This window comes from Leopardus geoffroyi, chromosome A3, assembly GCF_018350155.1.
Source record: "Leopardus geoffroyi isolate Oge1 chromosome A3, O.geoffroyi_Oge1_pat1.0, whole genome shotgun sequence".
Classification (NCBI taxonomy): Eukaryota; Metazoa; Chordata; class Mammalia; order Carnivora; family Felidae; genus Leopardus; species Leopardus geoffroyi.
The window spans coordinates 26,808,415-26,823,166 of record NC_059336.1 but is presented as its reverse complement, the minus strand read 5'-3'; the positions used below and the strand labels follow the sequence as shown (position 1 = coordinate 26,823,166).

The following is a 14,752-nucleotide window of genomic DNA, read 5'->3' as shown; positions in this document are numbered from 1 at the left end:
GGTGGTTCCATGGAACTCACTTTGGAAAACCCAGGGGACGCATATAGTGGGCCTCAGCTCGGTGAAGCCTTGATGATCAGTTGAGTACCCAGGAGGCTCTGGGGTGCTGAGAGGGCAGATGCCTCCAGGTCAGTAGTTGTGGCCACAGCGATGCAGTCATTCAGCCAGCATCTGTGAGCGCCATCAGTGTGCCTGGCACAACTAAAGGACCATGGTGCTGCCTCACAGACCAGCCGTGAGAACAAACGAGAAGCGGGTAACGCCGTGAAGGTGCTGAGAGGAGGTGTCTCAGAAGCTCCTGTCGGCCTCTCAGCATGGATTGCCTGGGACACCCTTCCAGGAGTAGGGGCCACTTGCGGGGAAAATTCCTCTCTTAACCACTTGTGCCTGCCATATGGGGTTGGGTAAGGAAGGGAAGGAAGCTAACGCTTAACCTGTTAGGTACCAGGCACTATGCTAGCTTGCAATGTTTTCACCAAGCGAAGCCAAGAGGAAAGGTAGTGTGGGGTAGTGGTTAAGAGCTTGGCCTGTCTGTGCTGACAGTGCAGGGCCTGCTTGGGATTCTCTCTCTCTCTCTCTCTCTCTCTCTCTCTCTCTCTCCCCGCCTCTCTCTCTGCCCCTCCCCTGCTCACACTCTCTCTCAAAATTAAAAAAAAAAAAAAAAAAAAAAAAAAGCTTGGCCTCTGGAGCTAGATCTGGGTTCGAGTCTCAGTTCCGCTACTTGCGGTATGATTCGAAGCAAATTTCTTACCCTGTCTGAAACTCCGTTTTCTTCTACACGTCATTCCTGTGAAGGCTCAGCAAGTTCATCCGCATTCAGCACCGGGGTTGAACGTTACCTTTTTCTGGTGATCCTTACATTCAGTCCACAAAGCAGGTATCCTGGTTGATCGATGAGAAAACTATGCTCAACAGGGGAGAATGATCTGCTTGAGAGCGTGCAGTTCAGGAGTGGAGTCGGGACGAAACACACAGGGAAAAACACAGGCCATCCGGGGTTGCACGGCTCCTGCGGGCCCTCTCTCTTCCAGGAAGTGGGAGCACAGGCCCCTCCACGCCCCCCATGTCTCCTCTACCAAGGACAGGCCATCCCAGCTAACACTCCATTTCCCTTCCAGGCTGTGTCAACGATCGGAAAAAACAGCTGAGGCAACTGTTCCGCTCCCTTCAAAGCCAGAAGAAAGCCTCCAGTTAGTCCCCGCGGTGGGGAGGAAAGCGACCCTGGGAGGTGCCAGCACAGTCCTCTCCCCCCTCTTTCCAGCACAGCGGTGCCTCCAAGCACTCACCTCCCTCCCTCTGGCCTGGCAGCAGCGTTGCTGCTTACTGCTTGTTCCAGGTCCCCTGGATGCCCCCACCTGGGCACCTCTGCACCAGGAGACGGCCAATCCCTGGGACTGGATGCGTATTAACCTTGAGGGATTGGCCTGGCCATCGGGCCTCACAAGGACAACCGCAGCAAGTTCTGCTACCCCAGAGAGATCCTGTCTAATAAATGAGAACAGACCTCACTCGGAGTCACTGGGCACTGGGCCTGGCTCAGGGCATGATGCTGACCGGAGCCAGGCCCTCCTGGCTTTGAGCCTTTGATGTCTTGAAGGTCAGTGCTTAAAACGAGCCTTCAGGAGCAAGGGGTCAGGGGCTAGGGAACTGGTCTTAAGGTGTGCTTGCAAAGCAAGCACTTACTGGATTACTGGGGGTCTGGGGAAAGGCTGAGCCCTAAATACACCTTTCCCTCCATGCAACACCCTGACTTGGTGTGTCAGGAATTCATGGAGCTCCCCTGACCATCTTAACACCAACAGGCCAGAGCATCCTTGTTTTTCAAGCGGACAAGGTAAGGATTGGGAAGGCCAAGCTGCTTAGCGAGGGTCTCTGCAAAGGTGCACTTAGGAGGCAGCTAGGTGATGTGGGGCCTCTACGCACCTTCCCAAGGTTGGGAGCTGAGCTTTTTAAGCCAGAAGGCCTTGGCCTGGCCAGCAACGGGATACGGCTTGGGGAGTTGGGCGCAAATGAAAGTTCTGCATTCTCTACACATTCCACCATTCCTAAGCCTCCTGTTGGTTTAAGAGAGACTGCAGCAGAGTGGGCTGTGGGCAAATTGCTCCATGGGGGACCGCCTAGGAGAGCCCAGGCAGCTCCCGCTGCAACTCTCCCCACTGCAGGACAGTTCTTTTGGCTGCAAATAGCAGAAGGGGAAGGGGAAGGGATTTCTGGAAGGAAAAATACCGGCAGACCCAAGAAGTGAACCAGCCGGCCTTGGGAAGGCCAGAAGCTAGGCCACTCTGGGCCTCCTGCCTCAGATCGTGGGAACCTCCTTCCACCCATGTGACTGAGGCAAGGCCAGACAGCCCTGGACACAGGTTCCTCATTTCCAGCACAGCCAACCTGCCCGGCTCCTTTGGCCAAGCATCCACCCTGCCACACAGGCAGGGACAACGTTCAGACAGAAGTCACACAACCAGGCACACATATCAGACAGCAGCTACCGGAGCGAATGCTCCGGTCCCTTTTTTACGTTTTTATGGAATATGTACTACAAAGGTGAGGTGTCCTTCTCTTTCACCCATGTGCTCCAGCCCTGCAGTTTCTGTCTTGGGGAGGGAACCATGCAGTGTTTGCACACAAATTATCGGCTTAGGAGACCCTGCTCTGTCGTCTTGCTTTTCTCACTTACTCTACCCTGGAACTGGCTCCCAATCAGTGCACAGCAAGCTTCCTTATCCCTGACTGTAGGTGTAGCATATTCCCCTGTCTGGAGCTGTTGACTCCTTTAACTAGTCTACTATGGATGGACATCTAGCTTCCAATTCTACCTCCCCACTTTAGGACCATGATGGGGAAAACAATGTAATTCTACTTTTAAAACTCAGGAAGATGCAAAATTGTAGGTATGGGACCAAATTTGGCTTATGTAGGGTATTTTGTTGGCCAAAACCTAAGTCTTTAAAACTCTTCTGTATTAGTGATGTTTAAAAGGCAGGAGATTCAATTTAAAAATCCAGATTTCTAGCTCCTCTTGAAAAAAAAGTAACCTCTGGACATACCAGCCTGTGTTCCCACGTGATCATCGGCTGGAGCCAAGTGCAGTGAGGGGACCGGGTGAGGCGTGCCCGCTCCGTGTTACCAGTGTTGGTACTGGCGGTCTAGTCCTGCTAGCATTTCAAGGCTGGTGGTGTCCTAAAGGCAGCGTGGCCTCGATTAAGGACCAAATGAGGTAAAGAACAGAAGCTATTATTCATTCGTTTAGGAAACATTTATTAAGCTCTCAGTGACATGAAAGACAGCGTGCTGCCTCACAGCACATTAGGATCTGAGACCAGCGAAGGCAGGCCGGAACCCTGAGTGGCGCTGACCCAGGCCCCGCCTTCAGAGGTGGCAGAGGGCCTCGTGAAGAGGCAGCTCCCCAACCCGTCCCTGGTACGGGACTCTGCAAGGCCTTCCTCACTAAAAGACAGGTGCAAGAGTTTGATAAGCAGCACCCACTCTGGGCTCCATTCTGAGGGCAAGCAGGAAAAAAGGGTCAAAGTGGAGGCGGTGCTGAGGGAGTGGTGCGTCTGGCCCACAGATGGCTGTGGTGAACTACGAAACACTGATTCGGCCTTTCATTCAGAAACCACCTGGGAGCCTCCTGCTTTATTCCAATTCCACTACATGCTGCTTGAGAATGCCTCTCTTCTGGAGAGGAATGCAGGAATGATGCTCCCCGACGTCCGGGGCCCATCTGAACAGGGGCCCTTGTTAAAAGTGCCTGTTGTGGCCATTCTCACACCCCCACAGGCGCTGCCCCCACTCAGCACTGGTGGCTGCCAGGGCCTATCAATGGGCCTTGTGTCCATCCAGCCCCAGCAGTCAGCCCCAGCAGACACTGGCAGGCTGAGGGCTCCCTCCTGCCATCACGGAGAGCCAATCCCCCCAGACAAAGGCTTTTCATGGGGCAGATCTTCTTTACATCTTAAAGTGTAAAGACGCCCATCTTCTAGCAGGGTGGATCGTGTCCTTGCAGGTTTCAAAGCTGGAGTCCTGGGTCCTCCATGTCCTCAGGGGGGATGCTGTCCTAGGTCCCCCATCTCATTCTTGAATTTCATCCTTTTAAAATGATCTTGAGAGCTTTAAGCTCATCCTGGTTGAGGGGATTCAGGTTAAAACCCTTCAGCTCTGGTTTGCCTAAAGGGAGAAAACAATCCATCAGCTAGTTGGGCCTCCTGTTGTCCAACTCCTGCTGGCCCTGGAGTCAGGCCCAGGAAAGGGGCTTATGCTGCATTCATGTTGCCAAACACTTGGCCTTGAGGTCTGACAGGGAAGGGCCTCAAATTCTGCAATGCATTGGATAAGGCACAGGAGTCACCAAGAACCTGACTCTGCTGCCCAGAAACCTCCAGATTTCTGCCAGACCCGTGACCAATCTGGAGGGGTTAGGTTTACCCAGAAATTTAGCTCTGGCCTTAACCACCTGACTGAGGCCCTCTGAGTGCCCTGAGTCAGAGCTATCCTGCTTCTTATACCATGCCTAGGATTTCCTGTGAGATAGCCCAGGCTGTTCCTTGTGCCTGGAAAAGGACTCCTGACAGGAATAAGACCCCACGACCTTCCTTGTTCATTCCATCTCTGGGCAGCTACAACCACCGTCCCTGCCCACAGCTTCAGCACTGCTCGCTTGCTGCCCAGGCCTTTGCCCGCCTGGGAGAGGCTTCCACCCTGCTCTGCAAAGTCCATGCTGACAGTCCTCTCTCTTCCTAGTTTCCATTTCCCGCCATGCCAATACCTTGGGCCTCAAAGAGGCGGTTGACCTTCACTTTAAGTTGTTTGCGGAGTTTCTCTATTTCTTTATCCAGATGGTCCTGATCTGAAAAAAACGAGGTGGGCAGAGGATGAGGTTATACCACAGACAGACCCACCCAAAGGGAGAAGCCATCCGCTTCTCCCCCCACTCCTTGAGATCAAGGGCTCCTGGCATTCGGGAAGAAGGGGACTTGAGAGACCAACTGAGGAAGGAAGTGAAGCCTAGAGAAGGGACGCGATCTGCCCAAGATGGTCGAGTAAGCCCAGGACAGGACTGAGCACTCGCCTCTCCGTTCACTGACCTATTTTCATATGCAAAGTACCTTGGGCTGCTCAGTGCGTGGGGAAGGCAATATGGGACTTTAGGTCACCCTCCCACAATGAAATCACAGAAAATTCAAACATCAAACCAGAGTGAAGAAGATGGTTAGAAAAAGCATGGCTAAGGAGTTTTACAAACCTAACTCCATCAATGTGAGGGGTTTTTAGGTAACAGGACTGTGGTAACATGTGACCTAAACAATCAATGGACAAGCCCGATGCTCGGGCTTAACCTAATTAACCCTGGTGAACAGAAAAGGTTATCTTTGCCAAGACTGTTCATACCTTAGGGCACACTGCATTATGAGAAGTAGACACCACAATGTTTGGTGACACCACTGCCTGATGTCACCCAAACAACCACCTGCTGGTTTGTCTTCCCCACAGATTTTCATTCTTTCCGGCGGGGAGAAGGCCTGGGCAGCGGTTCTAGCGCTCCTGGTAAACGAGCAACGCTAGGCCCTCAGGGGCTTGGTTAGCTTGGGGGACCCGGAGAACCAGTGACAATCATGTCCCAGAACCCCTCGAGGTATGGTGACAAGACCGTATCTGTGGACCAAGACAGCTGAGGACCAGATCCTGAACCCAGGCAAGCAACCCCCTCTGAAAGCTTAGCCTGAGTGAACTGTGGCGCAATGACGACTCTTAATTTTATAACCATAGTATTAGTGTACATTTTTCAAAAGCGCAGTCAGAAACTTCTTTAAGCTGTTCTAGTCTCCTTTGCTAAAATTTTATTTCAACAGCGCTAGGGAGACTCTGCCTTCAGGGACGGGCGACCTTGCTGGTCCTCTTGGTCTATACATTTTCCAAGGGTCGGGAGAGAAAAAACTATGCATAATCTTTCCTTTTCCCAGGCAAGGACCCATTTGCAGCTTGACTTTTTGCCGTTATGCTCCTACAAAGAGCCTCCAGGGTCGTGGCTATGAAGATCTGAGTACATGCTGAGTGCCCAGGCTGCAGCAGACCCCGGAGGCTCACTCTCCCCAAACCTCCATTTTCAATGCAGTCTCTACTACAGGGGACCTGAAAAATAAAGAGCTCACTCTGCCAGGCTCCCTTGAAGCGACGGGTGGCCCCATGACTTAGTTCTGGCCAATGAGATGTCCGAAGTCTCTAAGGAGGACAGCCTTACTTTGAAACAGAAAGCAAGGTCATACACGGAGCAGGCCCTCTGCCTTTCTTACAGCCTGCATGAGGACACGAGGCCTGCAATGACCAGACCGCCACCACGAGAATACATGAGGGTGACCTTGCTGTGAGCAGCAGTGCCAGTCCTGGACTGCCTGCCTCTGGACAACTACTGAGGAGAAAAACAGAACCAGATTTCCTGAAGCCTTGGTTTGTTGGGTCTTCTGTATTTGTGGCACAAACTGTTTCTCACTGGTAAACAAGCACTAGGCTAAGTACATATACTGTTTTATCCCAACTTCACAAGTGTGCTACGGAGATGCGTCCCCCCCTTTAGAGATGAGGAAGTAACTCAGAGTGGCAGAGCAGGGACTCAAACCCACACCTACCTGAACCCTGTAACACAGTTGCCTCTCCTCAAATGGCCCAAAGCCTGACTCTCACTCAGTTCTGGGTTACGATTGGGGCTGGTGGGGGAGATGTGTCCCTGACTCATCCCCAGAAGGCCTTACCTTTCTCAATCATCTCCTTCGTCTGAGGGTGAGGCATCCTGATGAACATGTTCCCGAAGCAAACCATCACATCTTCTGAAAGGGCAAATGGTCACTCTTTCAACAAATATTTTGGAGCACCTACTCCCTTGACAGGCATTGTCTGAGATGCTGACAACACAGTAGAACGAGACAAAGTTTCTGCCCTCACAGAGCTTATGTTACGGCGGAGGAGAAAGAATAAATAAGCAAAGATAGGACCTGTCAGACCCTGATAAGTCTAAGTACTCCACAGAAAAATAAAGCAGGGTAAGATGATGGGGAATGTCAGAGTAGGGGACGAACTTGTCATTGGTATTAGGTGGTCCGAGAAGACCTCAATGATCATGTGACATCTGGGCAGAGACTTGAAGAAAGTGGGTGTGAGCCCTGCAGACATCTGGGGAAAGAGTGAGCAAGGCAGAGGAAACAGGAACAGCAAGACCAGGGTGAATGGAGTCGATGAGCAAGGGGGAACAGGAGAGGAGAGGATGTTGGAGAGTTCCAGGCGGTCTTACAGGACTCCGCCTTTTACTCTGGTGAGATGAGAAGCAATGAGCAGGTTTTAGGCTTTCTGGTGCACTTTAAACCCTGGGCCTGGCCTCTGCCCATCTTTCCAGCCACATCACACGCCCCCCCCCCCCCCCCCCCCCCGCTTACTTTGTCTTACCCACCTGTCCTCATCTGAAAAGCCCTCAACCCCTCCTCCAACACCCACCTCATGTCCAATTCCTTCCTCAGCTTTCTCACAACTTCCAATTATGTATTTATGCTGTTTTATCTGTAAGAGCACAAGGGCAGGAACTGCACTGTGTCCACAACCCCCACCCAGCACCTTCCTAGTGCCATCAGTGAGCCAGCAACTAACCCCCATCATGGAGATGAGCCGCTGAAACCCTGAGCCACAGTCCGTGTCAGACCTGCAACACTTTCTCCCTCATCTCCACAGGCTGTGTCACACACGTCGGGCTTCCTGACTTGTCTTTGTTACAGATAAGTTGAAAGCCTTAGAAGGAAGATAGAACAGGCCTCCAGAGCCACAGTGATGAAACCCTGACTTACCGGAGAGGCTGAGATCCTTCTGCAGAGCCCGCAGGCCCTCCCGGTTCTGATTCCTTTTGGTGTCCAGATCCACAATCTGCAAAGCACAGGGGTAGGAGGGAACTCAGCTCCCTCTTGCCCCAAACCATTACCTTCCAACAGACCAGAGGCTTGTAAAACTCAACAGACACAAGGCATTGTCCCTGGGTTTTTTCCAATGTCATGCCCAAAACACACTGATGTGCAAATGTACTTCTCCTATTCAGTTTCCAGGTCCTTAAAGACAATACTCCGTGCAGGTGCTGTCCCCACAGAGGAGGTGCTGGGGAAAAGTTCGCTGACTAAATGGATAACTTATTATTCACTGGAGTGCTAGTTCTCAAGCTGCAGAGCATTTCAGAATCACCATGGCAGTAGAAACCGCTCCCTGGACAAGTCCCTTCGGCTGATGCTGACCTAGTATCAGGAGAAAGCCAACAATCCTGGACTGCAATAGCAGGGGTGGGGGCACTGAAACAGTGCTAACAACACAAAAGCTACTAAGGAAGTGAGGAGACGCTACGGTATCCTTCTGGAGAGCGCTGGCTCTGGAGCCACGATACCCAGGTCTGAATCCTGTTGCCCGCCACGAGCTGTGTAATTTCACCTTCGGAGAAATGGAGATATGAATAGCACTTAGCTCATAGGTTATTGAGCCAGGAACTAAATGAGTTCGCATAGTCCTTGACACACAGTAAGTACTCGGCAAATTTTAATCGCTTCTTTATTATTATCATCCAGCACACCCTGATGCAGTGTTTCATTTAATGGGCACTTATTCATCCAAGTCTTCCCCTTCTCAGTAAACACCCGACCAGTCATCCAATTATTCTAACTGGAGACGAGTCATGAATCACTCTTCACTCCTCCCACTCCCTCACCCCCATATGTAACCACATCAAGGCCTACTAAAGCCCCAAAATATACCTCTGACCCATTCGCTTGTCTCCATCACCACCAGCCAGAGCCAAACCCATCTCTTGCCTGAACCTTGGCAGTGGCTCCTCACAGACCAACCCCCATGCCCCCCTATATTTTGTGCTCCACACACCAGCCAGAGGAACTCTTTTAAAGCCTAAATCCAATTACATCATCCTCCCTCCCCCCATCATCTCCCTTCAAACCCTCAACGCTTAAATTAGCACAAGACCCAAGACCCAGACTTCCAGGTCAGGTCTACAAGGCCCTTCACGACCAAGGGCCCACTTCTCCTCCAGCGTCCCCACCTGCCCAATCACAAGACCACTCTTTTCTCTTGTACCCTGAGAGCCTTGGCCAAGGCAGAGCACCCACAGTCAGTGGAGCGAGGCAGCAGGAACTGCCCTTTGAAAAAGATGTTCAGGTAAACCTACGAAAGAGGTAACGGCTCGGGATCCCGAGGGCACGGCGAGGGAAGGAGAAAGGATGGGCACAGGGAATCTCTGGCACAGAGCAGGCGCCCACTTAACACGTGCTACTAAATGCGTGAAGCGAGGCGCCGTCACAGGCGTCTGGTCCACCTTACCTTACCGCCGCCCCACGTCTGTAGTCACAGCCATGAGCCCACCAGCCCAGGTCAGCCCACTGCGAGCCCCCGCTGGAGCCGGATTCCGCGCCCAGCGCGCGGCCTTACGGCGCTCGCCGCCAGGCCCCAACCGCCGAACCCCAGCCCCAGCGCCTCGGACCGGCCTCCTACCTGTCGCTTGTCCGCCAGCACCTCCTCGGCGAGCTCTTCCACCTCCACCAGGTACCGAAGCACCCGTTCCGCCTCGGGTGACAGCATGCCCACCACCTCCGACTCCACTCCACTCGGCTCGGCTGCGACACAGCTCAAATTCCGTTCCGGCTCCGCTTCGGCTGCGCATGCGCACGCGCAAGCGCCGCCCGGGCAGGCCTTCCGGCGGGCATGCGCAATTAAAAGAACTGTGTCGCGCAGGCTCCAACACTCGAGAGAGAGGCGGGCCTAGCTTTGGGGGCGGGACTGGAACGCCCCCTGCAGGCCCAGAGCGCCTAGCGTGCAGCGCTGCCTTTGAACCCACCCGCCTGTCTTTCTCTATTTGTTGAGCACCTACTAGGCGCCAGGCAGTTTTAGGTGCTGAGGGCGCAGCAGTGAACAAAACAGTCTCTATCCTCATGCAACGTCATCCTAGTGGGAAACACCGACAATTCATGACAAAACATATAATTACATACTATGGTGTTTGGGAGTAATAAAATCATTCTTCCCCTGTTTCAGGAACACTAAGAAGGAAGAAGGTCCATGTGTCAGAGTGGCTTATATTTAATCTCTGACACCTTCAGTTTCCAATTTATAAAAATGGGAGTGAACAAAATTCTCCCTCATTGTGTCTCTGCCGGATCAGAAGGAGGTAGGCATCATTTTAAAAATTCAGCTTTCACCAGTATTCATTGAGCCCCTGTCTCAGGCCCAATGTTCAGAGTGGTTGACCTAGACCCAGGGAAGGGGCTGGAAAACCATGTGCAGTGAACAATGAAGTGCCAGCTCAGAAAAGAAGTTCTGTAAGTGTTAGAAAGCAAATCGGTGTGGGCCATAGGCTTTGGAAGGATGTCCAAGAAAAGGCAGGCAGGTGGAACATGGCTGCCACTAAGAACTAGAAGGTTCCCTAGAGATCTTCATGCCTGAACCCCTCATTGTACAGCTGAGAAAAACTGAGGCCTAGAGAGGAGTGAGGACCTTACACAGCCAACAGCCAACCTAGGATTCTGACCTCCTGCCTCCCTGATTCCAGCTTTTTATTCTCTCCTTTGGCCCCTGGTAACCAAACCCCTTAATGTCCCTTGCCTCACTTGAATTTCACAATTTTTTGTACAGATAGGTTATTACCGCCCATTTCATAGCTGCAAAGTGAGGCCAGGAGAAGCACAATGCCCTGTCACACAGAAAATCAGGAACAAATGTGTGTCTAGAAGCATTCTGGTCTCCATACCACAACTGTCTTTGGATCCTGGGGGAAAAAACTCCCCCCACCCCAGATTGTGGCCCCAGAAGCCCCACCTCCTCTTTGCCTGGCCTTTGGCTTCCTTCAAGTGCCAGAGGCATGGCTAATTTTCCCTGCAGCTGCCCTGCGTGGGGAAAGAAGATTCATTAAGGATTCCTCACTGAGGGTGAATTTGTCGCCAAACCCAAGATGTTTTGTGTAAACACCTTCTGGTTCAGAAACGTAGGCACAGGCCCTATAAAGGAAAGAGGAACATTTGCCAAAGGAGAAACGGGACTTACCAGGCATCCCTGGGGCCTAGACCCCAGGACCGGGTCTCCTCCACCTTGGGGCCCAAAGAGGGCTGGACCAGGCTAACCCTTGACCCCTGCCAGATGAGCCTGGATGGGGAAGGGTTAAAGTGGGCTCCCAAACTGACTGCGACTGGCCCTTAGAGAGCACCCCTGGGGGGAGAAGTCATATGTTTCATTTATATCCCAAACCATCTATTTCACAAATATTTATTGACTGCCCTGATCCCGTTATAAGGATTCCACCATGGGCAAAAAAACGGACATGGTCTTTGCCCTCAGAAAGCTTCCAGTCTGACAGGAGAGACAAGCAATAAACACACGAACAAGTAAATATATCATATATCAGGTGGTGATAAACGCCATGGAGAACAACAGAGCAGGATGGTGGGGAAAAAAATTATAGAGGGGCTATATGAAATAATGTGGTCAGGGGGCTTCTCTGAGGCAGTTGCATTGGAGCAGAAATGTGGAATAGGTGAGGGGTGAGCCATGTGAATATCTGGGGGAAAAATGTTCCAGGCAGAGGGAATAGCAAATGCAAAGGCCCTGAGGTGAGGCTTTATTTAGTAAACTGGAAGAATAGGGAGGCCAGTGTCGGTAGAACAGGATGAGCAAGGGGAAGAAAGTAGGAGGTGGGGTCAGAAAGGTGAAGGAGCATGGAACAGAGTTCTACAGAAGGGGCTGTGGGTGCCCGGCCCAGATGGGCAAAGCCCTTCCTGGAGGTCACCTGCAGTCACTGCCGCACATGTCTGTGGCTTCCTGTTTCTCTCTGCCCACGGAGTGGAGTGGGGGGAATGCCGGTGAGTTACGGCCCAGAGACGTGACCCTTAACCAAGAAGAGAGGAGTTAGTGACTGAGTACCCCAGCTTCTCTGCCCCTCTGTGGGACACCCAAGAGGAGGCTGCCACAATCATCCAAGTAGGAGAGGATGGTCACTGCACTGGGAAATAGTGGGGGGGGGGGTGGGCAGGCAATGGTGAGGGATTTCGTGGCCTTTGCGCTCCCTCCTCCATTAGCCTGGATTAGTTTTCTCCTGCACCTTTGTCACTGCCACATACCCCCTACTTATCAGCCTGCTGTCACCTCCTCCCAAGGGTCAGGAGTCTCCTCTAGGAGCACACAGCTTCCTGGGCTTCTCCCATCTCTGCACTCAAATACTACCTTTTTCTCCGGTCATCTCCCTCCCCAGCCATAAGCTCCAGGGTGGAGACTGTATCTGTCTTGCTCACCGCTGTGAATCCCGAACTGAGAATGGTGCCTGGCACACAGTGGGTGCTCAGCCAATGTTTACGGAATGAATGAGGAGACTCAATACGAAGCAGAACTTTGTCAAATCCAAAGTGTTCAAGGATGAGCAGAGCTAACCCGAGGGTAACTAGTTCCGATCCCAGAAGCCTGGACTGCCCCAAGCTGAGGATATTGCAGAGGATAGATCCCTCTGCAGCCTGGGGTGGAGGTTCAGGAGTGGGCAGGTGATCCCTAACCAGAGAAACCCTGCCTGGTCACATCGGGCATGCCCCCAATCTTTAGCCCAGGCAAAAGGGACGTGGCTGCTGGGACTTCGGTGTTTGGAGGCTGGAGCCAACAAGAGCAAAGCTACACCCGTTCCCCTGGGGTCCCCTTTTATTGTGCACCCCCTTTGGGTATGTGCCCAGTGAGCAGCACCCACTTCTCCCCTTAGGGGGGACTGCCCTCAGGCTGCTGGAACCTCCTGGGGTGACTTACCTTCCCCTTAAGCTATGACCCATCATTGTAGAGATATGAAAGCCCACCTTCCTCACCTGGGATGATCGTGGGGGTACGGATGGGTAACTCCGAGGAATAATTTGCACTCCACAGCCCCCCCCCCCCGTGGGATCAGGCTGAAGTTGCCATCCACGTGACATCTGCTGGGCCTGCTCGGCTTCCCCTCCTTCCCTGCCCTGCCCTCCTCACTCTCCCTATGGTCAAAACTCTCCGATACTCCCAACGCACTCAGTAAAAGCCTCCTCACCGAGACCCACAAGACCCTGCCTGTGCTGCGCTGCCTCTCTGAGGCATTTCCTACCTCTCTCCCCACTGTTTCCCTCTGCCCTACTATCTGCGTGCCTACTATCTTCTCAGCAAGACCTACCCCAGCCACTCCACTGTATTTGAAAATGCAGACCCTGCCCCTCCCTGTCCACTGATGAACTTCCTCTGCTCTACTTTTTTTCTCCTTTTTTTCCCTAGCATTTGTCCCTTTCCAGGGTGTTATATCATTAACTTCCTTATATTTGTTGTTCATCTCCCTCTGCTAGGAAGGAAGTTTCACAAGAGGAGGGATCTTTGTCTCGTTTGTTAATGACGTATCCCAAATGCCCAGAACAGTACCTGGCCCCCAGTCGGTGGTGAATAGACATTTTTGAATGAATGAATGAATGAACGAATGAGGAAAAGAGCCAGGACTCTAACCGAGGCAGATTCTCTCTGAGGCCAGGCTCTTAACCCCTCTACTGCAGGTGGGGGATGGGAGTGACAGATCCCGCCAGGGCTTGTTGGCTAAGGTAAGGGGATCAGATTTTGCTCACGGATCAGTGAGAAGCTGCTGGAAGGTTCTGAGTAAGTATGGGACATGATTGGGTGTATTTTGTGAAAGCCCTCTCTGGCGGTGGGGATAGGATGGGCTAAAAGGGAGGAGGGTTACAGTCCAGGGAGTGGGCGTTAGGAATGGGAGGGTGGTGATGAGGGCTTGGAGAGGCAACAGGGCTGTGGCTACCCTGGGACTGGGAGCAGCAAGAAGTCTGCTCCATATCCCAATTCTCCAGGCAGCCTGGGTGGTTGCCCCATGGGCTCTGGCCCGTGAGTAGTCCGGGCCGGGCCTCCCAGCTGCTGACAACAGGCCCGTCCCCCAGATGGACTGTTTGCTCTCCCGGGTGGTCCCCAGCTCCTCCCTCCGCTTCCTTTGCGCCCTTGTGGGCTTGGCAGGAGGTGGGGAGGCCTCCACTCCTTTTCCTCTCCTGACCCAGAGAATAATCCTTATATTCATATGATCCTCCTCCTCCGTGCCCTCACTTCATCCTCCCACATCCCCCAGTAACACAGAAACCTGATTCCCATAGGGCAGATGAAGATATTGAGGCCCAGAAAGGGGATGAGACCTTCCTGAGGTCATGAAGCCAGATGGGGACACCAGGTGGGGACCCATCTTCCTACTCCCCTCGCCTCGATTTCATCAGGCAACAGATGGTCCCATGGCTTGACTTGAAAAATCTTAAGTGACCTCAAAGAGAATGCAAGCCTTTGGGGCGCCTGGGTGGCGCAGTCGGTTAAGCGTCCGACTTCAGCCAGGTCACGATCTCGCGGTCCGTGAGTTCGAGCCCCGTGTCGGGCTCTGGGCTGATGGCTCAGAGCCTGGAGCCTGTTTCCGATTCTGTGTCTCCCTCTCTCTCTGCCCCTCCCCCGTTCATGCTCTATCTCTCTGTGTCCCAAAAATAAATAAACGTTGAAAAAAAAAATTTAAAAAAAAAAAAAAAAAAAAAAAAAAAAAGAGAATGCAAGCCCAGAACATTCCAGGCCTCCCTGAGCTGGCCGTGACGACTATCTTTAATACTAAATCTATTCATTTTAAATCCCAGGAATAGATTGTTCTTTAAATTTTTTTTAACATTTATTTATTTTTGAGACAGAGAGAGACACAGCATGAACGGGGGAGGGGCAG

At 52.4% G+C, this 14,752-nt stretch overlaps 2 protein-coding genes across 3 annotated transcripts in view; one reads left to right on the top strand and one right to left on the bottom strand.

Annotated features, from left to right (window-relative positions):
* Positions 1–1,508, top strand: part of TTLL9 (tubulin tyrosine ligase like 9) — a 40,936-nt gene extending 39,428 nt beyond the window's left edge. For both annotated transcript variants that reach the window (XM_045444937.1, XM_045444936.1), the window contains one exon: positions 1,119–1,508. In XM_045444937.1, the coding sequence (XP_045300893.1) occupies positions 1,119–1,195 (77 nt within the window). In that variant the 3' untranslated portion in view covers positions 1,196–1,508. The remainder of the gene's footprint in view (positions 1–1,118) is intronic.
* Positions 1,509–3,238: 1,730 nt separating this feature from the next.
* On the bottom strand, positions 3,239–9,703 carry PDRG1 (p53 and DNA damage regulated 1). Its single transcript, XM_045444941.1, has 5 exons — positions 9,517–9,703; positions 7,824–7,899; positions 6,744–6,818; positions 4,763–4,843; positions 3,239–4,164 (listed from the first exon to the last, which is right to left on the bottom strand). Exons 1-5 carry the CDS (start codon positions 9,601–9,603, stop codon positions 4,082–4,084), a joined length of 402 nt encoding a protein of 133 aa, XP_045300897.1. The 5' UTR covers positions 9,604–9,703; the 3' UTR covers positions 3,239–4,081.
* Between the last annotated feature and the right edge of the window lie 5,049 nt (positions 9,704–14,752).